The following is a 23,880-nucleotide window of genomic DNA, read 5'->3' as shown; positions in this document are numbered from 1 at the left end:
AGAGTCCATTCAAAATCCCCAAGCAGCACAAAAGTTTGGGGACATCTAAGAGCTAACAAAGCTTTGCTAGCACGGCTACATATCAATGCAAGAAGTCTCAAACTTACATAGGGAGAGGTTTTCAAAGCTCATTTCTAAGTTGGTTGTGCAAAACTCGGAACACATTCTCCCCCAGAGATGTTATAAAGGGTGGTTAGGTCCCCAGATTTGATCACCAAAGTCTCTTTCACCCGAGTTATTCTGAATAACTACATAGGTGATGGCCGCACGTGGACATATTTCAGTGACATTATGGATAATAAAAAGTTTAGTATATAAGACAAAAACAAAAACAAAACAAAAAAACCAAAGTTTAGTATATAACTATGGAAACCTTACGCACTTGACGATAATTTCTATATCCAAGTATGTCAAGACCAGTGGGAATAATCCAATCCACTTCCCTTTGCAAATGACGTCAGAGGCAAGGGTGCGGATAGAGCAGCAGGAATTACAAGGGGTGGGAGGAAGGAGACAGAGGAGGTCTGGCAATGCAGAGAGCAACACTGGCGGGGTGGGCTGGGGGGTCTTACTGTCTCGCTATCCTCTGCTGGGGCCTGTCACTGAGATCTCAGACCCTGTTCCTGCTCTGACAATCTGAGGAGGGGGCAACTGCAGCCCCAGCCACCTGAGAAAGGGCAGTGACACAAGAGTGAAGGAAGGTACCCTCTCCTGTTCCCAGGTACACTACTGCTCACACAGCTCATACACCCTGCTTCCCTCCACCAGGTTTTGAGCTTCACAGGAAGCAGTGAAGATACCTTATTGATGACGGCGACCCCAGCATCCAGTCTAGTGCTTGGCATACAGTAAGCACGTATTAAATAACTGTGAACAGGGGTGCCCAAGGAATCACCTCCGGAACTCCAGGGAAATAACTTTAAGGTCACTGGCATGACATGGATATGCACCCATTTATTCACTTACTCAGCAGATAGTCTATCATCTGCCTTCTGTGTGGAATGTTCAAATAGTGGCCCAACTGAGAAAGTATCCGTGTTAACCCTTTTTCCCAGCAGTTCCCATTCAGAGAGGACTTGAAATGCCTGGTAAGTGCTGCCTATAAACACCTATTAAAATGCAGCTCTATGGGAAGTTCAGTCATGACGGTGGAGCACAGCCACAGAAGCGGTCTGGGCTAGCAGTGCCCTGCAGCGGCCTGCTGAACTAACCAATGTCAACTGGAGAAAGAACCATGTCGTTACCAAGTCCAACTGCTCAATACAATATTCTAGAACATCACATGTGAACTTAAATCGTTTGATCACATGTGTTTAAGTACAGGATTTTGCGGCAAGACCACTTAAGTGCTAGAGTAGATAATCTGGGCAGCACTGAAAAAGCCCAGTGTATCTGCGTTTATAGAAACACACTATAAAAAGACCAAGGAGAGATACCACTATACACACGTGAAGGTTGAAAGAGGAGAACTTAAAAGGGGATACAAGACGGATGGTTGAAAAAAAGCAGAAACTGAAAAGAGATCCAAGTTTCACATGTACCTAATTCTACTCTTCGTTAATGTTAAGAATAAAACCAACCAGAACAGGAAAATGACTCTGGATTTTAAATAGTGAGTAAGCATATATTCCTTTTCCTAAAGGAAGGGACAAAAATAGAAGAGAAAGAAGGTATCATTACTGGTAAATGGGCAGGTCTTTACAGAAGGAAATTACACAGACTGATTGTAACAATGCACTCTGACTTTCCTACATAAAATGCTCATGTCTTAAATACCCTGACAGTGTTCACAAAGCTATCTTTTCCCCTCTCCCTCAACTTTTCAAATTATGCAGCAACACCAGGTATGAGCCTACTGCTGACAGCCACAGGAAGCTGCTGGAAAATATAAATATATTTTACTTTCTTCAGGAAACGTTTCTTGATTTATTATGGACTCCCTCCAACCACTCTTCAGTTTGGTTTTTGCTTTTATTGAGCCTACTCATTTAAATTCACCAATATGTTGCTTTATGACAGTTTAGATATATATTTTCACACATATATAGGTGTACTATGTAAAAATTAAAGCAAATAACATATGGTTCTCCCAATTTCCCAGGACTAAGTTCCCAATGCAAAGTGGAGTGAGGGTTGGTCGTAAATAAACTTTGCCAAAAAAATTAACTGAAGATGCAATGCCACCAAAGGGTATCAAATTATTATTTGGGAAGTACCTAACATCAAAAGGCTTAAAATTACAAATATGAACAGACATGTGAGCAAAAAATAAGGATACAATATGGGAAGAGTGGTGGCTTTATTCCTAAGTTTCTTAGGATCTATACCAACACACATATATATATATACACATACCATCGCAGATAAAACAGTAATTTATGTAGGTTTTAACTTTCTCAAGATTTCAAAGGTGTTTAGATATTGGGGACATGGAGAAGAGGTGGATTTAAATGATCAGCATTAATAATAAAAAAAATTGCTACACCACTGTTTTATATTTAAATCCGATTATTCTTAATAATTGAATTTATGTAACCATCCTAACGTTGTGGAAAGAATTATTATGAAGAACATTTTCCAAGTTCGTAGGCAGTTGAGACTTTTCGACAAAAACAATGCACTTTTTTTTTTTTTTAATCAACGTACCTTGATGTTCAATGACTATGAGGAGATGATATCACTCAGGGTAGTGCTCTCTGTAGAGTGCTCATGATCTGGAAAAACAGATTCTGGAATCAAGAGGCACGGAAGGCCAATGTGACCAAGCCCATCCCATTTTGGTTGGACAGGAAATGCTGGATTTCAAAGCTTGGAGCGAGGGAAAGCCCACACTAATAAAGTTAGAAAAATGTTTTCAAAATCAGGCCTCCAACACTTGCCTAATTAAAAGTGCATGTATCCAACTTAACATTCCATTAAAACGGAATACTGACAGTCTCAAAAATAAGCTTCTAAAAGGAACCATGAGAGCAGCACGCCTCCTCTCCTTCAATATTTGCTGTGAGTCATGAGACTGGCTATGAAGATGGGGAAGCACAGAATGAGGGTTCCTCATCAAATCACGCATTTTCAAATACCGTGGCTAAGAGCACCACCTAAATAATCCTGTTTTGATCACACCCACTACCTGTCTGGCAAACATCTTTCAGTTTTACTTCTTTTTTTAACCAACAGGTGGCAATCTTTATCGCCAAGACTGTTTAAGCCAAACAGTTTAGAAAGACTGTTTTTCCTCCCTCCTGTCAAGACTCAGAATCTCTTTTACTAATGAGCTACTGGATAAGTGATTATTAATCATAAAATCAAAATAGTTGTGATTACGCTACTGTAATTTTGGCTTTGTAAGAAAAAAAGACCTGACAATCTCCTCAATAAGAAACACACCCAAGGGACAAAGCAAAATTAGTCTTTTTTTTTCCCCCCAGCATGGCTTTGATGGTGTTCTTACTACAAAGGAGGGCAGAGAATAAATATGGAATTCACTCAAATGGCATATTAAAGACCGTGGAATGGCTCCCCACCAAATGGTACAGGGAATGAAGACATACAATGCAAAAAGAATACGGGAGTTGACCAGACTACATCTTCCAGGAGACAGGACTTTCAAGTGCAAATGGAGAAACGATCTTAAGCAACAAAGCACAATGCCAGTGGTCTTTTGCTGGAGGGCAACTTGTACACAGGTGTTTTGTGAATTCACTGCCCCTTTGATTGGGAAAGACAAGATTCAAGAATGCGTCTCAGAAAACAGGTCAATGTCACTGCCAGCTCTAACTTCGGTAATTTAATTAACCTCATTTCTTCTTGGGAGAGCCGCAAAGAAAATATAAAAGAATTTGTTATTATTCTCCATAAAACATCGTTGCATACAATTTTCAGATGTTTACATCGGCTCTAGGTCTTTATTTCCTGTGGCTAAACAATTTCAATCCCTTTCATTTCCTTTAGATCTAAACATATCAATTAAGTTCAAGAACTTCTTTGGTGTGTGTGCCAAACGTGTTTTTAAAATTTTTGAATGGTATCAACGAGTTGTTGGTTTTCTCCAAACACCTGGTTTTTAGTACTCTAAGTATCTTTTTAGGGGCTTATGACCATGATGCCTCACTGAAATCCTCGGCTTGGTAGAGTGTCATTAAATTCTATTTTGCAGATGAGAAAACCAAAGTGAAGTATGTTACCGTCTTTTAGGACACATGGCAAATTAGTCACAGTAATTAGGACTAACGGTTGGACAAGGGCATTGTTCAAAGCCCAGCCTGTTCACAAGTGTTCCAACGTAAGTGAGAACAATGAAAAAGGACGTTGAACCAAAGTGCAATGGTTGCTTTGGTGATCCTACATCAGTAACAAACCCCATCTCCTATATCGCTTCCAAATGCCCTCAAACGCCCAAACTTAGCATATTCAAAATGGAACCAGCTTGAAACCAACGAAGAAAGAAAGCGTATTTATCAGAATTCCTCAACTTTCCAAAAGGTGCAATGACTGTTAAATAAATCCATTTACAGGGCAATAAATAATTATGAAATATAGTAAGAATTTGCTCATGTCCGAAAGTATTTCAAAGTCTTCCTCAAACCAGGAGGCTCTTTTGAAGAGGAATAAAAAAGAGGAATAAATCACATATTGTGCGCTATGTTCTTTTAGGATGCTGAAATGTATTTCTTTCTTTTGAAGACAGCAGCTGAGTCTCAGACAACCGACCCGAAGCAGAGTGACTTGGATGCCTGATTTAATCCAGCAATTAACTGTGAGTCACTTCACCCCTGGTTTGTCCCTTCAATAACAAAAATAATTCCTTGGGCCAAAGGGATGCAGGGAGGTTGATCAAACTGCACACTCCTTTGGACTTCTGTAGAAACTGTCTATTAAACCCATGGGATGTGTTATTCAATAAAATATTACAGAAGTTTAGGTAATGTTCAGTTGAAGCTATTATTTCTTACCTCTAACTCCCACTGACCGCCACATGAGATCTGAGTTCAAAGAAGTGCATTTTCCGAAAGCCTACACTGTCTTACAATGATTATTAGAAAACAAAGGAAGAAAATTTACAATTACCATGGATCTGACCAGTCAACTGTTCAGTCAACAGCAGCATTAATACATTCAGCATGAGCTACAGTTATGGTTACAGCAAATACTCTTCATCGTACCATGAAATTTAACTTCTTACTTGATATAAAATATGCAGTTAGAAGACAAGTTTTCACAAGGACCACTGAGTGAGCTTAATAATCTAATTAAAAGCAGTACATCCTAAAGTCTTTAATTAAGACCCGTTTCGGTAAGAACCTTTGAACACATGCTGCTAAATCCTGCTGAGTGAAAGAACAGAATTTTCCACCACTCAGTCCTACACCCATGCAAATACACTACTCACAACTGTATTTCATGTTCAGATTCTTTTGTTTTTCTTGTACCTAACTAGAAGAAAAAAGAAATCAAGTCAAATTATTTCCGTTTTAAAGGGTTTTCACGTATAAATAAAAGATCACCAAGGATCAATGATTCACAGAACTTTGGTTTGCTCCTGATAAGCCATACTGTGGCTTATATGCCTCTGTCAAATCCACGGGCATGTAATCTTAGTCAAGATTTAATTAATGCAGCCACAGAACACTCTAAATTAATGCTTTAATTTAAACTACAGCTGTTTAATCTTCTTATTGTAAGAGACCAGAATACCTAATGCTTGATTCTAGAAGAACAGGAAGTAAACAAGAGGAAGAGAGGAAACTGAAGTTACTCAATTGTCCATGAAGCTTAAGGAACCATTTTATGTAGTCTCAATTAGATAGTCCCTTGTCACTCTGGCCAATGTGATTGCTTAACGGAAGATTATTCAGAATCCAAATCCCAAAGCTAACTCTCATTTCTAACCCCGAGCCACCAAAGTTAACTGAGCACTTGCTTTATGCTTCAAGCACTGGGCTGAGAGCCAGTCCCCATGCAGCTTCTAACAAACTGAACCACCTCTACAGCCAGAGAAAGGCTGCCACTGGATGCGTGTGTCTGTCACAGTTGGTTTATACGGATTTTCTTCAGTGAACATTCTGAGGAGGAAAGAAAGGTAGGACTATTGATACAAACTCCCAGTGGGGCCCAGGTTACCTCTCTCCTCCACTGTGAAGGGACATGAGTGACTTCTGCAGAAAAGTCTGTGACCAACTACGGGACTGCCCAGGATCCGGGCTGAAATGGGTTTTTTCAGCTACAGCTGTGGTAGAACAGAACTCTGAGCTTCCTAACTCCACCCTCTTTTAATTCACTGAAACTTCCCTTCAAAAATGTTCTAGGTTATGACCTTGACATAGATGGTTCTTCCCAGAGATGAATTTTCTCTGAGGAAAATCCTCTCATCTAGTCAGAATTTGTAAGAGAGGACACTTCTTTTTAAAACAGGAAACTCAACATCAAAACCTTTCAAAGTTTTATGTGTCTCATCATAGCAGCAAACAAATCTTTTCTTAATCAAAATTATACTTTAACAGTTAGAGAGCCCAGGTCTTACATGCCTACGAGAGGTTCAAAAATAACAATTCTTCTGATAACCAAGAACAGAAACACAAGCATGTTTCACATAACACAGAGTTTGCAAAGGCCTCAAAATGGGCCTTCTTTCATCACGGTCTTTTGTAAAAACTGCGACAGTGGACCAGTGGGAATTCTGGCAGGAAAAAAGTCCCATCAGAGACTGGGTTTTTGTTTAAAAAAAAAAAAAAAAAAAAGCCATGCTTATGCAGAAAATTCTTGCTTTTTCCATTATGTGGTGTCTGGGGGAGGGTGGGAAGAGGAAGGCTTCTTTCTATATCTGTAGAGCACTGTAATTTAAAATGAGTCATGTAAAACATAAATGAAAATGTTAACTTCTGAGACAGGGGTCAGCAAATTTTATTAGTGCTTAGATCCATTTTTCTCTGGCAAGCTTGACTAATCCCAAACCAGGGGTTTTCCCTATAGACACACTCCAACTTACCCAGAAACTGAGGGTTAAGTCTGAAAAATGGCCAGCTTGAGAAGGAGGCCTCAAGGCTTCAAGGGTTGAGAAATCCTTGGCCACAGCTCAGCCGCAGGCTAACCCCAGGCTATCCCATCGGCCCAGCAGACCTCCCATTTCACAGCAGTGAATTTTCCCAAACACGAATACAGAGGATACCTCGACTCCAAAGAGGGGTGAAATTATTTGTCTTCGGGTCAACTACTGCAATATGGTTTACCTCTATCTCCCGGGTCAGGCCCGGGAAAGCATCTGCATGCTTGTCTACCCTTGGAAGACCTCTCTTTCTGGGTGCCCCTGCTGCCTTAAATCCATCTTGATGGTTTAACGGAATCTCCTAGCGTCAAGGACTTTTCTTCTGCCTTCATCTGTCATGAGAGTGACAGGAACTGAAGTGTGACTGCTGTGCTCTCTGAGCAAGACTCAACATGGGGTCACATGGAGATGTTCTGATGTCGGATCCATATCCAGCCTCACCTGCTCTCCATCGGGGCCGATCTCTTCTCTAAGATTAAACTTTTACTAAACCAAGACATTCTTCTAGATTGCAATTGCTATAAACGGGTCCAACTCTAGGTTCAAACACTGATAATGTTCTAATACTTTCACCTGGATGGAATGAGGTCACTGCTTTAGATTATTTCATACAGTCTTCCCTCTTTATTTTTAAGAAAACTTTTACAGACATTGATGATTTGGTACAAACTGTCTCATCTAAGTCTCTGGTTTGATGTATGGTTCAAGTACATAATCTTGACAGAAACAAGATACTGGCCAATCGAGCATTTTTACTACCTAGATCTTTAAGATTTTTAAATTAGTATGAGGGTAACTGAATATGGCCAAAGATTATAGAGATGTGAGACTCTATTTAAAAGTCTATGATGTATTATAGGCCACTTCTTCCTAATATTTACTGAACATTTGCCTCCAGCATCAGTGATTGGTCTAACATGACATGACCTCTGGGGAAGTTCATTCTGCTAGAGGTTCCTTTTCTTCTCCGTTTCAGTTTGAGGGTGAGACACAGAGTGATGCTGGAAAGCACACACCCTGAAGTCAGAGTCTGTATGCAAATCCCAGGTCTCTACACTTTATTAGTATTTGCTTCTGGGCAGGTTTCTCGCTCTGTGCCCCAACCTGAAAACAGCAATGAGTGAAATGATGCAAGCAGTGCACACAGCACAGTGCCTGGTACAAAGCAAATGCTCAATGCGTGCCAAGCAAACTGTAAGAATCATGAGGAAAACATTTCAAACTTTTCATCCCAGACGTAAAACACTTCATCCTACACGTATTTAAGAAAAAGGTAGCAACCAGATGCAATGAACTAAAAAGGGTAATATTAAAAAAAAATGCAAAAGCAACCTTTTTAGCAAATAAAAAATTCATGTAATCATTCAGTGACATGCTTATAAGTGAAAGGCCCAGAATAAGGCGACGAAATTAATCAGAGCCTACACCGCCTTTGCCTAAAACATCAAATATCAACTCTGCAAGACGGATTTCAGGGAAAAGGCTAAACCCATCAGTCATGGTCTCTTCTTTTCAACTCCTATAAGCAAAGTATTTTTGGCTTCATTTTAAGCTGTGATTACTAGAACTATTAATTCCCGGCCTTCTTCATTTCGTTCTCTCGGCATATTATACTCTAAATGTGAGATAACATAATTTGGAGATTACTAACTACATTTGCTAGGATAGAGAATTTTAAAAATTTCAGAATGTGAACTCCACATAGCACCTGATGCTGGCAAAAAATGGTCCTTTAGCGATTCACTGAATCAAGAGATTCTTAAGCAAAAGCCTCAGTTGTATTTCAAATGTGTTTTAGAAAACGGATTGCGTGGGGGTTGACTGAGAGGTGGCAGGGACCGTGGTTTTGTATTCTGGGTAAAAAGACCATTGTAAAACTGTCCCCATCTTTCTCTTTCAGAGTATACGAAAGGCAACTAGCCTCATAGCCAAACTATAACACTCCCCTCCCCCACCAAAAAAAATTTTTTTCCCACCCTCATAGCTGCATGATACTCAAAATACTAACTAAAAGGATGTAACAGCTAGGCTGGAATTCACCAACAGCAGTTAAGGGAATAAAATAGTTACGTGATTAGACAAATTCCCTTATTTGACCACACTGCCATCAGATAGGCAGAGGGCTCAGGGTCCGCTGCACAGACTCCGGAAGCCGGCAAAGACAAGAGTAAACACTGGGTGCATCTTGTGAAACTTGTCCTGAGTGCAGGCCACGGCTAGACGATTCCAATCACATAAGAGCTGGATAAATGTGGTCTGAGAGGAAACGGAGTTTCAACCTAAACAACTGTGAATTTTATGCGCCAATGTTTAAACTTCCTCTAAATGTTAAAGCTGCCCAGGTTTCTCAAGTTTCCCTTATGGGGAAGATCAGACCACAAATGACAGTTACAGTATAACCGTACAAGTAACTACAAGCATCTGATGCCTAGTGGAGTAGCAAGTTACAACTAGCTTTCAATCGTTTAGAGCTGATTTTAGTGAAATTAGCAAACTCAATTACAAAGGTACATTTGTATCACTAAATCAACAATGACTTGTCTATATTGCTTTATATACTGTGCTATCACACGTTTATATACAACATATGTATGAATGCTATTTTATATATTCAGAGGTTATGCCAGCTCATAAAGATGTAATGTCGCATCTATATGTACATAACATTTCGACAAGTGCTAGTCCAGTGAGCGCTAACTTGAAGGCTGATATTTTCATCACTTATGCCCCAGAGATTCCAACACGACTTTAAATCACCTCTTCTCAGCCTATTGTTCTGATGAGGTCCTTCTGCTGCAAAGGAGAGTAACTCACACAACTGCTTCATTCTCTTTAGTTTTTCTCAGGTCTATTTCCTGAAAGTGGAAAAGCCTTATTGTTGAACTCACTGACTAGTATCAGGCCACGTCACAGGTCACTGACAAGCCAGGGGATCATCTGCCTTTGGCTCAGGGCTGCCTTCCTGGCTGATGGGCTGTGTCTGGGAATATCGTGTCGTCACAGGGCGAGGACACTCCCGCCCGAGGCCCATTCGCTGTTGGCACAGACACTTAACCACACTGGGGGGACAGGCGGTCTGGGGTCAATCCCAACTCCTCCACTAGCTGTGTGAGCCTGGGCTATCATTTAACTAAACTTTAACTTCTTTTCCTTTACAACAGGTATAATAATAAGGCCAATGTCATAGAATTCTTACAAAAAGTAACAAGTTCATGTAGTACAATGTCAGCACAGCACCTGACAGAGAACTAGCATTTGCTGGACACACAAATATAGGCAGGTATAAAGCCACACTTCTGTATTCGTGTACATATACACACATACACGTGGATGTTCATACATGTATTTGCGTAAGATTTTCATACAAGGCAAGGATTTTCCCCATGTCCTAATACTGTCATGCTTTCTCTGTAGTCTGTGTTTTGGAAGACGCATTTTATTTTTAGGTGTTTGGAAAATACACACCTTAGAGTTTTATTCTTCAAGGTAATCAACCTCTGCCTTTCTCATTGCGAAGTTTAAATGAAAAGCAATGTTTAAGTTTTCCCATGTGACGTGGGAAGTTTAGTGTATCTTTCTGAGCTCTTGCTGATATTATCAGAGAGTGTCTCTCGACTGCCTTTCCATGTGAAATATAAGGAAGCCGGACCCTAAGCTCTCAAGTCACCATCTTTTCTCCTCAAAACTCTACTACTATCGTTTGGCATTTACAGCTACAAAGGAGAAGGAAGCCTGAATTTTGTTCCTTGGTACTTACGTAGGTATGGTGACTAGATGCTTTAATGATTTTTTTATACTTAAAACTTTTTTTTTTTGCCAACACGCACCTAGAGGTGGCTTTCCATTGATTTCCTATGAACAAGGTGGTGGAGGACACATTCAAATGTGCACACATGCATGCAAGGTTATTTTTATTATGTTGCTCTCTTTCACTTGATACGATTTCCTGTTTATCAGCACTTAAAATTCTCATGTTAGATCTTCAGTCCATGTATCTATCATCTTTCGCCCTCACTTTTCTTCTTCTTTGCATTCTGGAAGAGCTTCATCTACATTTCTTGTTCACAACACTAATTTAATTTTCAGCTGCATCAATTCTACTCCTTACTGTATCTCACATGGATTTTAAGGTGCTATTGCAATTTTAATTTCTTTACAATCACTCTTTTTTTTTATGGTTTCACTCCCATTTCATCCCCTCCTATCATTTTTTCAACTCATAAACATTTAACTGCTTTCTGCCCCTCTTTCATTAGGGCCATGTCATTTTGAAGTAATAAACCATTGGCGGAAGTCTGTTCTTTCTTCGAATCTTCTATTTGATCTCCCCTTTCCCTTTATGGAGCAACACTGTTCAGCAGGCTCAGCTCTACTTTTCCTGATCAGTGACCACTAAGCAAGGAGAAATCTACCCAGACCTGGCATTTGCTCTGAGCTACCGCTGATCCATTGGGTGCTGGCTTCAGATCTAGAGTTGGCTGGCCAGTTAGGATGAATAGTTCCCAGCCCAATTCTCACTGTGGTTTTCATTCCAGTTTAGTTTCCCTAGCCTGAAAGAAAACCTTCCTCTGCCTTCACTGGCTTTCTGAGGCTCTGAATGATGGAGAACTCAATCAGTACCCAAACCCTCAGTCAATGGAGGTCTTTCTAACCCTTCCCCACCTCCAACACTTTCCTTTTGTGGAGGAAGATTCTCAGGACGTAACAGTAATACCCCTGCGGTCCCACCACCCCAGCCCTGCTCGGTTATTTTCTGAGTTATGATCTTCCACGGAATAAAAACGCACCACTGGGGGAAATCAGAAAGAGGAAGGGAAGGGCATTCTGGGGACAGCTGCCTAGGCTCTTTCTGAATTATGGGCAGAGAGTCGGGGAGGACACAGCTCTGCTTCCCTATTTATAGGTGGTCAGAACTTACTCTGCCTATGTTTTTAAACCTGGCTCCGTTTAGTTTACAGTAGACATTTTCCCTGCTAGTTCTTGCTTTTATAACTCTTGAGAATGCAAGTGTTTTTCTCCACCTTCTTGGGGACTCTAGTGAGAAGTCTCAAGAGGCTGTGTCAGGACCACCAGGCAGAGACCTTTTTAAATGAGGAAACTTTCCGATGTTTCAAGGGAAAAAAACATGAGCAAAAATAAAAGCATCCAAGAAGGTTTTGCTGGCACTCATCGCCTTTGAGAGACTATCTCTGTGCAATGTCACACTGTCCTTTTAAACACCCAGAAATAAAATTCACCTGTGCCTTTCACGTGCCCTCATCCACCCTCCTGTCCTTGGAATTCTGGAAACAGAAACACAATGTTTATGTTATAAACTTGGCAGTGACTGACTTTCCTGAGAAATAAAGTTTGACATTCAAAGGAATTTAGCCATTTAGCCAGTCTTTAAAATGGCGTTTACTGCTAACTCTGACAGAACTCAGGCTTAGGTTTAAGACTTCAGATTCACTTGAGTCAGCCTGGGATTTCTTGTATTTATGGATTTCAAGCAGCCACTATCTACATGCCAAAACACATAATTCCTATGCTGGACATACTCAGCTTTCTGGCTTTTAAACAGGTAATAACCAGCCTGCGCTCCATTTCAATCAAAGTGATATAATTATAAGACAGAAAGAAGAAAATCAGAAATTCAGGGAAACATTTGAAACAGACAGTAACATCTTCTAAAATAACTGACATGGAGGGAAAATCATTTATCAATGGTACGTCACTTCTGAGGATCTGATCAAGGTTTATTTCTTCTCAAGAAAAACCACATACACACACGTACCCAAAACTTTGTCTTAGTTTCATGGCCTCGTCAGTCTCTTTGTAACTCAAACCTTTAATATATTGAACAGACATGAGAAAATGCTGTGAGTCGTATGTAAAACAAAGGTAATTTGTTGTGTGGTTGTATGAATGTAATAGCCAATGAAACCTAAAAGATAAAACAAACATAATTAAAGACCACCCAAAAAGCTGAAACTATCTGGTTTCTTCAGTTACTGATAACTTCACAAAGGACTGCTTAAGAAGATCCACACAGCTGCGTGCTGAATGTCCCTTCTATGAAGCCCCCTTCTTTTTAAATATTTACAAAATCATTTGAGCTTTAGCTTCTTAATCTGGAAAATGATTTAACAATGCAATCTTTGCAGGGTGGATAGAACAATCAAATGAAAAATGTCTATGAAATGCCTATCAGAATGCCTGGCAAATAGTAAGTCTGCAAATTTTATGGTCTTTTTTTTTTTTAAAGCCTTGGTGACATTTATTTTGTTAGTTTAAGGTACATTTTGAAAAAGGCATTTTCAACATTTAAATACATCCATGGGCAAGTGTGGTATAATGACTACACTGTATACTTCTGATATATCCTAGCCAAATTCATTAAATCTCATTTCTTGGTACTCAGTAGATGATCAATATTATTTAGCAATTAAGTCATCTTGCTCTAACCTTTCTGAATCAATCTTTCTCCTTCAACAATGGGAAATTTACTTTTTGGCTACCTAAAAAAGCAAGTTAGCAATGTTGTGAAATACTTCCAAATTATAAAGCAATGATATAAACATTCAACTATGTTTCTACAATTAGGACACGGATAGAAAGATATATTTCAAACCAACCATTCACTGATAAAGAGGCAACGTTCTTAAAGATTAAAAATTATTTTTAAAAAAATGGGATAAAAATAAACCCAGTGGTGTTTAATGCGGATTCACAGTTGATTATCTTATTTACAACCTGAAGTAATTTTGAAGACTGAATTTTTCAAGACCCAGCAACAAGCTGGAGCCGACTTTTTCTAACAGTGTCAATGGTACTATGTGCCAAGAGTGAGGGCACTGTGGTAGGTTCCTTCCTCAGGGTAAAGCTTGGAGGATGAGGATGACTACCCCAACTATCTGGCTGACTTTACTACAAAGCAGCCTTGCCCAATGCCTATGCCAACATGTTACCTCTTGGGCACATACTCTAATACCTCTACCACACAAATTTGAAGAGCTCTGAATAAACAAATCTTTATAACCTGAAGAGACAAATGTTATAACCATCACCCTGTCTACCTGCCTTGGAGAATTTAACAAAAAACTCACAACACAAATCCTTAGGCACTCTGAGCTCCTATCATGTCAACAAATTTAGTCACACCACAGAGACGCAGTACAAGGAAGACATTCCATGAATATCTAATTCACTCGTGAACTGCGGTGTCTCAAACTGGAAGTCACAAACCCATTTAGATGTCAGCAATTCCTGAGAGGCCACCAACACAGGGAAAGCATAAGTTCTCATACTGGTGAAATGTATCTTAAGATCATACAGTATGCAGTTTTGCAAAACTTGCTACCAATTTGGCACCTTAATTAGCAACAATCTCATCTGATCTCACAGCCCAAGCTCCACATCAGATCTGGCAACGAGGTCATGCGAGCACATCTGCCCAACCATCCTAGCTTGTTTTTCTAGTCCCTTCACCTTCTGTTTCTCAACAATTCTTTGAGTAGGAACACATAAATGTTTACTGGCCAAGTGTCAGCAAGGTTAAAACAAAAATACAGTCAAAAATCAGAAGAGACAGTATCTATTTCTTATTTTACAACTAGAGAACACTGGGATTAGAAGGATTAAGGAATTTAAAAAAAAGGGGGGGTTAAGGAATTTAGAGGAAGCAAAGCAGAGTGGAATTTTTGACTCAAATAATGTATCAGAGATTTCTATTTCACTTATACCAACATCTTTACTGTCTTGGATATCAAATTTGATCACCAAATTACTGTCTCCTACAATACAGTGTAATAAATGCACAGTCAGAACTTCAATATGCATCAAACTGTGACAGGATAGAAGAATCTATAGGCACCACATAATACATGCTACCAAATGGAAACAGATGAGCAGATGAATGCCAACACCTCCAAGCAAGACAGTGTCCAGGAAAGGTATTCCTGAAAATGACAGCCATACGTTAGATGGCATGAAGCCACTGGGACAAAGTTCTGCATACATAATTAAACAGAAAGATCTGCTGCTTGTTTTTATTTTCAACTGCACAGTTCTACTTTATCAGATCATTTTAACAATGTATAGTGCATGGGATTATCATGGTAAAAACAAAATACTGTGGTCGCTTATAGAAATTAGTAAGAGTAACACACTTATAAAGTATTCTGACAGTATTGTGTTAAACTTGACATTTTAGGGAAATTATACCCAAGGAATTAAAATAAAGCCAACTTCCAGTACACTCTGACCTCCTCTATTTAGAGTAGTTTCAGTGAAAGCCTGAGAACTGTTTTGGTACTGAATGCAATAAAATCAACCAAGACCTCAAAACATTAGATATAATCCACCATGCAATTATGCTTCTCATTTCTATCACACCAAGTTATTTTCTCCCACTTCAGCCTTCAAACCAATTTTATGTCATTCCTCATGGAAATGTGTTCGCAACAAAGACACACATATATCCAACAGCCAGCTCTACTGCTAACATGTTCTCTTTTACTAAGAAAAACATGGATATGTAAATGGCATCCCATATCTGGTATTCTGTTCTGCCAGAGGTACAAAATTCTCCCCTTTTTGAATGCTACTTAGCAGATGTAAGGCACCATTTGTTGTTGAATTTAAGAATTTGAATTATTTTCTCAAACTCTGACTTACTGGAGAAGTGCTTATTAATCAGAATTTCTCCTGTTTTCTTTCTTTCTTTCTTTTTTTTTTTAAAGATTTTATTTATTTATTTGAGAGCGAGAATGAGAGAGAGAGAGCATGAGAGGTGGAGGGTCAGAGGGAGAAGCAGACTCCCTGCCGAGCAGGGAGCCCGATGCGGGACTCGATCCCGGGACTCCAGGATCATGACCTGAGCCGAAGGCAGTCGCTTAACCAACTGAGCCACCCAGGCGCCCCAGAATTTCTCCTGTTTTCGACAAAGATGCATTCACCTAGGAACCAGAGAAGACGGACGTCAAAGTTATCACAGAATCTACTGACAACGAAACTAAAAAAGAAACATTTTTGAATACAGAGTTCTACTTTTATGACAAGGAAAATTTCATTAGAACATCATCATTAGCTTGGTTGCTAGGAGACAAAATAGGCTCACTCCACTTAACGGAGATCCTGTTCAAATCAGAGGGGTGAAGGCTTTATTTAGGTAGTACAGATATGGACTTTGGACCCTTTACCCATTTTGGGAAAAAAAAGAGCAGAGTGAAATGTCTAAAGCCAGAAGCCTTAATGAAATCATCTGAACATATATCTCACCTAAGAAAATACAACCTGCACACCATAGCTCTGTGTTTCTAAATGACACGCATCATGGTAACATGGCAGAAATCTTTTCCTCAAGGAATGTCTTATCTGTAACCTTGAACTTAACTGTCACCACAGTTCCAGGAAAGAAAAAGTCAAGTCCTTCTGGTCAAATAACAGACTGGAGGAAGGAGGGAGGAACGTCTCCCTCTGTTTGGGAGTACCAAGAGGAACTCTCTACTCATCCCCCCTTAGGTTTTGCTTTTAATTCCTAATATGGCCAGCCAGGTCGGGGCAGAACTTTTCTGCTAAAAAGCAGGAAAGATGTGAAAATCTTTTCTCTGTTTGTCAATTTCTTTCTCAACTAACCATGGATATGCAAACTATTAATTAGGGTTACTTGCCTTTCTCTTCACATTTCTGGGCAGACAAAATAATTAAATTTAAAATTCACAGGAAAAATGTCTTAAAAATCAAGACTTTAGTAAAAAGATTCGAAATGGAAAAAAAAAAAAGAACAGAAATGCTGGCACTCGAGCAGGAGAACTTATTATAACATGTCACTTAATACATGAGTAATTCCTTCTGGGATCTTAAGAGAAGTGGCTAAGCTCATCTGATTTTAGCAAAAATAATTATCACACTTGTTTTCTCCAGACCTACTCTTTAATCAGTTATATTGATGATATCTTTTGGAAATGTGTTTCATGTCGTATGTAAACACAGAGGTCAAAATCTCTAGTGTTCTGATTAATTTTTCCAGTGGGTCGTTAGAGGCAGGGTTCTAGGGCCTTTATCTTCGAATACCCTATAACCAGGCCTGCTTTCTCACAATAGCAGCACGGTCAACGCGGAATGGGCAATCAGCACAAGTCCGACGTCTCAGCCCACCATTCAGAGGAGCTCAACAGGACGAGCCTCTAACTTCACAGTGAAGTCTCACTTAAGTAGGAGAAAAGGCGAAGAAAGTTCTGACAAGGCGTCATCTCAACGGAAACAGAACTCATAAAGGCAGGAATTTGAGAAGCAAAGCAAATTACTTTCACAGGTACTCTCTGGATGAGCAACAGCAGTGTGTTATGACCATGAGGCTCAGCAAAGGTGTGTGATCTGGGATCAGGCTGCTATCTTCTGTGACCTCTGTACAGTGTAGTCAATTTGTGTGATTTATGACAGCCTTGCTTTCTAGACGATGAATGACAACTATGGAGGGGCACTCAAATGCTGAGTGTCAGAAATGTAAAAATAACTTGGCCAGGGAAACCTTGAAAGCAAAGACAAGTTATAAGCTTTTTTCTTTTTCTGCTTAGAGAGAATTTTGATCAAAATTTAAAATAGGCCTCGCCAAATGTGTGCTTTGTGTTTTGTTTTTTTTTTTTAATTTTATTTATTTATTTGAGAGAGAGAGACACAGCGAGAGAGGGAACACAAGCCGGGTGAGTGGGAGAGGGAGAAGCAGACCTCCCACCAAGCAGGGAGCCCGATGTGGGGCTCAATCCCGGGACCCTGGGATCATGACCTGAGCCAAAGGCAGATGCTTAACGAATGAGCCACCCAGGCGCCCCTGTGCTTTGTGTTCTATATGTGGAACCAGCTGGGGCCTGGGACTCACTGTCAGGGTCCGAAGTGGGAGCCAGTAAGGGGTGTGGATGGGGGACGGAGGTGGGTATGAACTCAGATCCATAAGTGGTCTCTCAAGTTAGCAGATTCCAATGTTCGATACAAACTAACATGGTTACTAGGTCTATACAATAAACTAGATTCTAGTTTGTTACTAACTAGAATCTCACTAGTCTAAATATTGTGCATTACCATGACTTTAAAGAATCGCAAAACACTGTCTCAAGAAATAGCCCCACGGGACAGCTTATTTATGAAAGAAAGGAAAACATTTTTATTGCCCTATCCCTCCATCTCCACCTCCGTCATTTCCCTGTGTACAGAGGAACTACGGACCATGGTTGAACGGGGTTGTGTGTTTGGGAATGGAATGCCAATGTCTGAAGAGCCTAATGCAGAAAGAGCTGGAGTACTGTCTTTCAACAGCACGGCCCCCCTAAGGACCATGGGACACCCATTTTGCACACCCTTCACCTGTGCGAAACACTGAAGAGGTTCTCTCCAAAGTAGGTCACAGAGGGCTTCACTAAATGGTCGGAAAGTGAAATGTGAAACTCCTCTCGGCAATTTTAGCCCCCAAGCAAAGGGAAGGAGATGAAAGGAGAGGAGAGGAAATAAAACCTGAGGACCCTTGCAGATCTTGACACACGTTCTAATCACTTTGCTTAAGTGGCTGACAGAACCCTCTATCAGCTTAACACACTTTCCCGCTAGCAGAACTACCTCTCCTAAGCACTGGAGTAGAAAATAACAGTTTTGGAGAGCAAAGTATGCAACGGTCAAGGTCAAGGCTGCAAGATTCCTCAGATGGGAATGATGTGAAAACAAATAAGCTGTGATTTCTAACCACAGAATGGGCTGTTGCAGCCTCCTGTGCCTGCCTGTGACATACAGAGTGCAGGGCTCTCAAGCCGCCTGGGATGTGAAACATTTATGAAGAACCTCAAAAGCAAGCCTTTATCCACTGAGAATCGACTGCACTGTTCTAGATACTTGGGATCACGGAGGAACAACCAAGATTCCTGCCGTCATGGAGCCTACAATCTGGCAGAGGGAAGAGATGATAAACATCCACATGGGAAGTAAATTCTATAGCAGGTTAGATAATAAATGGTTTGCAAAAGCAGAGGGGCAGGTCACCATGTGAAACAGGGTGAGCAGAGCCAGCCTCCATGAGAAGATGTGAGCAGAGGGGAGAGTAGGTCGCCCAAGGGATGTGCGAGGAAGAGCCAGCCAAGCGGAGGGAAGGAAGCAGAGCCCTGAGGTGGGAGGGGAAAGGACACGCCTTCTCTCTCCTTAAAAGAAAGTTGTGATTGGACTCGCTCTCGAATCTTGACTTCATTTGTCATCGCTACTTCCCAGCACAAAATAGGGACGCAGTTCATGTTTACTGAATGACTTCGAAGGCAATAAATACAACAATGGACCAATGAACAGATTCAATTCCATCGACAGACTGGGCTTCCTAAGAGACTACATGCAAAATGTAGCAGTGGAAGGTTTAGCAGATTTTCAAATGAGTTTCAAAAGCTCAACTTTACCGCTTTATTTCCAGGAACATTCCAGGAAAAGTGGAGGCTCCAAGAGCAGGAGCCAAGAACCACACAATTAGCAGGCAGGCAGGCATGAGCATCCTCTGTCTAACCCCTGTCCATTACAGGGGGAGTGCCAGCTCTCCCTAGGACATATCTCAACAGGAGACCTGCATGTGATCTCAGGCCTCGAGGGTAACCTTCTAAGTAAAAGAAAGAAAGTCAAACACAAAACACGGGCTAAATCAAGTGGAGGGAGTAAAAAGAGAAAAGTGCTAAGGAATTCAATTACAGTAAGAAAAGAACTATCCTCTCTTGCTGCCCCACAATTTGTCACTGCAAAGTCTTCCAAACCAGAATCCCATAGTTCCAACATACATGTTTGTCCTTACAACTACTTTCCCTTTCAATGTGACAGGCAACTAGTCGGAGCTACTGAATTCCCATTTCAGACAAATCCTATATAAATGAGAAGAGAAGACTAACATTTCTGGAAAATCTAATGTTTAGTACTACACTCCCCTCACAACCTCCCCATACTGCCTCTTCAACCTTTCAGTAACTCTTAATTTCTCATTGTATTTGGGCCCACTCTTTCTAATACCCGGATGCACATTATCATGGGTTTCTTTCCTAAATTCTGCTAAAAATTTTCAATTACTCTACCTTTTCATGTGTTACAAAATCTCCATTGTCACCACATCACATGAGAAAGAAAGCATTGCAAAATAGTTTAGGACCTAGAAAGAGAAAATCATTTTGCTTATAATGAAAGTTACACCTAATAGCAGTTATCAAATGCAATTTTGCTTAGAAATTATTTTTACAAAATCTGGGTCACTAATTTGACAAGATGCCCCTTTTCCCACCTTTCAAATAATCTTCTCTAATCCAACACAGATACTTGGAGGATTCTGTCATCTTTTATATTCTGGGACAAATTAAATAGTTTTTCCTTTTGAATCAGCCTACTTTAAGTTTTTTTTTTTTTAACTTAAAAAATTAACAGCCATATTAAAATACGTAGTTTGGTGGGGGAAAAAAAAAACACCAATAATGTATACACCTTCTATGTGCTCAATGAAATGCAATAGTTGACAAAACTGTATCTACATATGCAGTCCAGGTTTTCTGACTTACCTGCAAAGAAAAATTAACTTTTGCTTTTCAACTGTATAGTAAAAGACATTATTTGGACATTATTTATAAAGTACGGTATCATGTTCATCAAACAAGTATCTCTTTTGGGTGAGGCAGGGGAGGAAAAGGTACATCCCTTCAGGTATCTCTAGGCAGGAATGCTGACTTCTACAAAATGTTCCCTGTCATATTGTGACTCAGTGCTAAAAGGCAGCTCTTTATCCTTGCATTCTGCTCCTTTATTCCCGTGTTACCTCATTCCTATGTGCCAGAATAAGCCAACGTTAAAGAAGGCACAAGAGAAGAATCCCTCCCAGAAATACACAGTAATGCCACACGCCATTGGACTTAACATGCAACCGCTGTGGTAGGGTCCACCTGTTTTAAACCTACCTTTCCAAACCTTCCTCAGTCTGAGAAAAAAAGAAACAATTATGAGAAGAAAAAAAAAAAGCTTGAAATTTACTGAGGAAATGAGTATTTAACAAAGGCCGTAAGGGCAAAGCTGAGCAAAGGGCTTGTCTCTGTGTGACACTGAACACAGAAAAACCTTAAATGACCAGCTGTGCACAAAGCTCGAGTGTGGACCATCTCCAATAATAAACAAGGAGCGGGTTTTGAATCAAGGTGGTTTCCATTTAAGAAAAGCATTCAGTAATTTTTTTTTTTCTTGTGACAGCCAAGCACACTAGAAGCAATAATGCTATGAATGACCCTGCCCTTGAAGGAAGAGAACTCCCTCTCCATCTATTCTGAGTACGGGATTAGGCGTCAGCTTCAGCCACAGTGTTTCTGGAGAGGAAACCAAGAGGGAGATAACCAGGTTATAAAAACAATGCTTTCTTCTCTGCTTTCTGTGGTCACTTTATTGCTCTCGACATTTTTCCATATACATCAAATTAATGTTAAATATACTGACTTACCCTCGACTTTCCCCAAATGATTATTTAAATATATTAATACCAATTATAAGAGGAAGAGTGCAGTAGTGTTTAATTCCATGGCAACTGTAATAACAGGGTTTAAAGATGCTCATGAAACAGGTTCTCATACACCATCTCCTTCTTTTTCCAACTCTCTACCCCACAAACACAAATTTCTAGTCTTGCAATTATTGACCAAGCTTTTATATACCATACATAAATTCAGATAAAGTTGCCAAAATGAGTTCTTCTCCGAGGGCGATAGCCCAACACAACTCTCAGGCTTTTCCTAAAAAAAAAAAAAAAAAAAAAAAAAAAAAAAAGCCATGAAGCAATCACTCATGAATACTGACCTTGCTGTTGCTCACTGTCTGCTTCAGCTTTCGAAGAACCTGGTGCAACAGGAAGGGGTCGAGGTGGTCGGGGCTTTGGTGTGGGAGGCGAGATTTTTTTCCTTCCAATATATTCAACATAAGTTCCTGGAAAGTCCCCTCTTTCCCCTGTGGTTTCATTATAACCATTTAACCAGCCGATTTCTTCAGGCCTGGCTTCCTGTCCGTCACTGAATCCAAGAGCTACTAAGGACCCTTTATTCACAGTCAAAACATCACCCAAGTGCAAGTCAATATCTTCGTCTCGTTCCTTCTTGTAATCATACAGCGCTCGGTACTGATAGCCCTCGGCACTCATGTTGGTGAGTCTGTGACCATGCAACAGAGGAGTCTGGTGACACGCTGCAGTCTGATCTTACGTTTCTATGGAAAGCGAATTCAGAGAGTAAGTTAAGATTCCTAATATGTGTCCAGCAGAGGACAAAGGACAACTCTCCAAAGGTTTAAGAGGAGAGGTGACCGGATGTCCGGCTATCCATCTGTCCTCCATCAATGGTATGACTGAAGACAGGGTGCCACTTCCTCTGCAGCCCACAGTCCTCCCACTGGCTTCCTTTTCAGCAGCTCGTCAACACTTGGCCTCCAGGCTGATTCTCGCAGCGCGGCCCAATCCTTTCTGACACTCTTGTCACACTGTCCATCTGGCGTCTGATTAGACTGTGTCACTCCACACGCGAGCTTCACCTAGCAAAGGAAAAACAAGACTTATGAATGAACATCACACTTTGCCATCTGTGTGAATTTGAATTTCTATTTCCATTCAACAAGTATTTAATCAATTTGGCATACACACACAGGCCAGCGTGCTACTGCTCCACATGATATATACAACAAAGATTAGTAAGACAATCCGCCTTCCAAGAACACTAGGCAGGGCTGGGAGGTGCGCCGGTATGTGGCAATGTCTCTCAGATAAGAACAGTACACAAGGAACCATAATGCTAGGTAAATAGCGGAAGACAGGCAGAGACTCAAGGCTGTGGGTTCCAATGAGGGAGAGACCACGTCTAACTGCAGGGATCTGAAGACAGAAAGGAATGTGTGGCATGATCTCAGGTACAGATGTGACTAAGCAAATGCCGTATTCTGGGAAGAGCTAGAACAGGCAGTCCAAAGCATCGGAAGCCTAAGAGGGAGCACTGGAACTGGATTAGAAAGACAGGGAGGGGTTATAGGACACGATGCACGCCTGCACTGAGCTTGGGAGTACTATGGTCTAATTTCGGGAGCCACCAAAAACGCATGGAGGAAGAGGAGAAACAACATGAGAGATGCACTTGAAGAATCTCGGTCTAACTACGGTGAATGGGACGGACGGGAATAGGGATGGACAGGTGAGGATGAAAGCTGTACTACAGTGGTGTGGGTGAAAGGCCCTGAGGGCAGGAACCAAGGCGGCAGCAGAAGGTATGGAGGGGAGGAATGAAGCAACAGACACTGCAGAGAAAGCATGAGTGGATGTGGTGATGCTTGAATCAGAGTGAACACAGAACAGGAGCAGAAGGCCTACCCGGAGTTAACTCCGGTGGGCTTTAGGGGATGCTGGGCGTACAACTGCTAGTGTAGGGGGCAGGGGCAAGCCTAGCCTGTGATTCAAGAGAGGGAACCCGCTATAGACTTAATCAGCTGCAAATAAGGCAAGGCTGAACTCAATAGAATGGAGGAACTCCCAAAGAAAAACTATCGAAGGTTAAAAAATCATCCAAGAATCAAACACTGGGGTTCACTGAATGCAACCTTAAAAGCAAAGTCCAAGTTTGGAGACACACTATATCTGGGAAACAATGGATAAGACGATTTGGGTGGGAAAAGGTGATCCCTGAGACCAAATCCTGCAGGGGCCTCCAGCAAGGGGAAAGTGAGGCAAGGCTAGGAGACTCGGGGCTCTGCCCATCACCGTATCATCACTGACTTTTGAGAAAGCGGACTCCAGTCTGGAGACACTGAGGACAGTCGCTAGAATTGAAGGAGTTAAGGAACTGAAGAGG

General features: G+C 40.8%; 1 protein-coding gene across 2 annotated transcripts in view; it reads right to left on the bottom strand.

Moving 5' to 3' along the window:
* PIK3R1 (phosphoinositide-3-kinase regulatory subunit 1) overlaps positions 1–23,880 on the bottom strand; it is an 83,950-nt gene that overhangs the window by 50,985 nt on the left and 9,085 nt on the right. For both annotated transcript variants that reach the window (XM_035014565.1, XM_035014566.1), the window contains one exon: positions 21,854–22,576. In XM_035014565.1, coding sequence (XP_034870456.1) covers positions 21,854–22,190 — 337 coding nt within the window. In that variant the 5' untranslated portion in view covers positions 22,191–22,576. The remainder of the gene's footprint in view (positions 1–21,853; positions 22,577–23,880) is intronic.

The sequence above is a fragment of the Mirounga leonina genome, unplaced genomic scaffold (genome assembly GCF_011800145.1).
Source record: "Mirounga leonina isolate KUSES-001 unplaced genomic scaffold, KU_Mleo_1.0 Mir_168, whole genome shotgun sequence".
In the NCBI taxonomy this organism is placed as follows: Eukaryota; Metazoa; Chordata; class Mammalia; order Carnivora; family Phocidae; genus Mirounga; species Mirounga leonina.
This window is presented reverse-complemented; position numbering and strand designations above follow the sequence as displayed.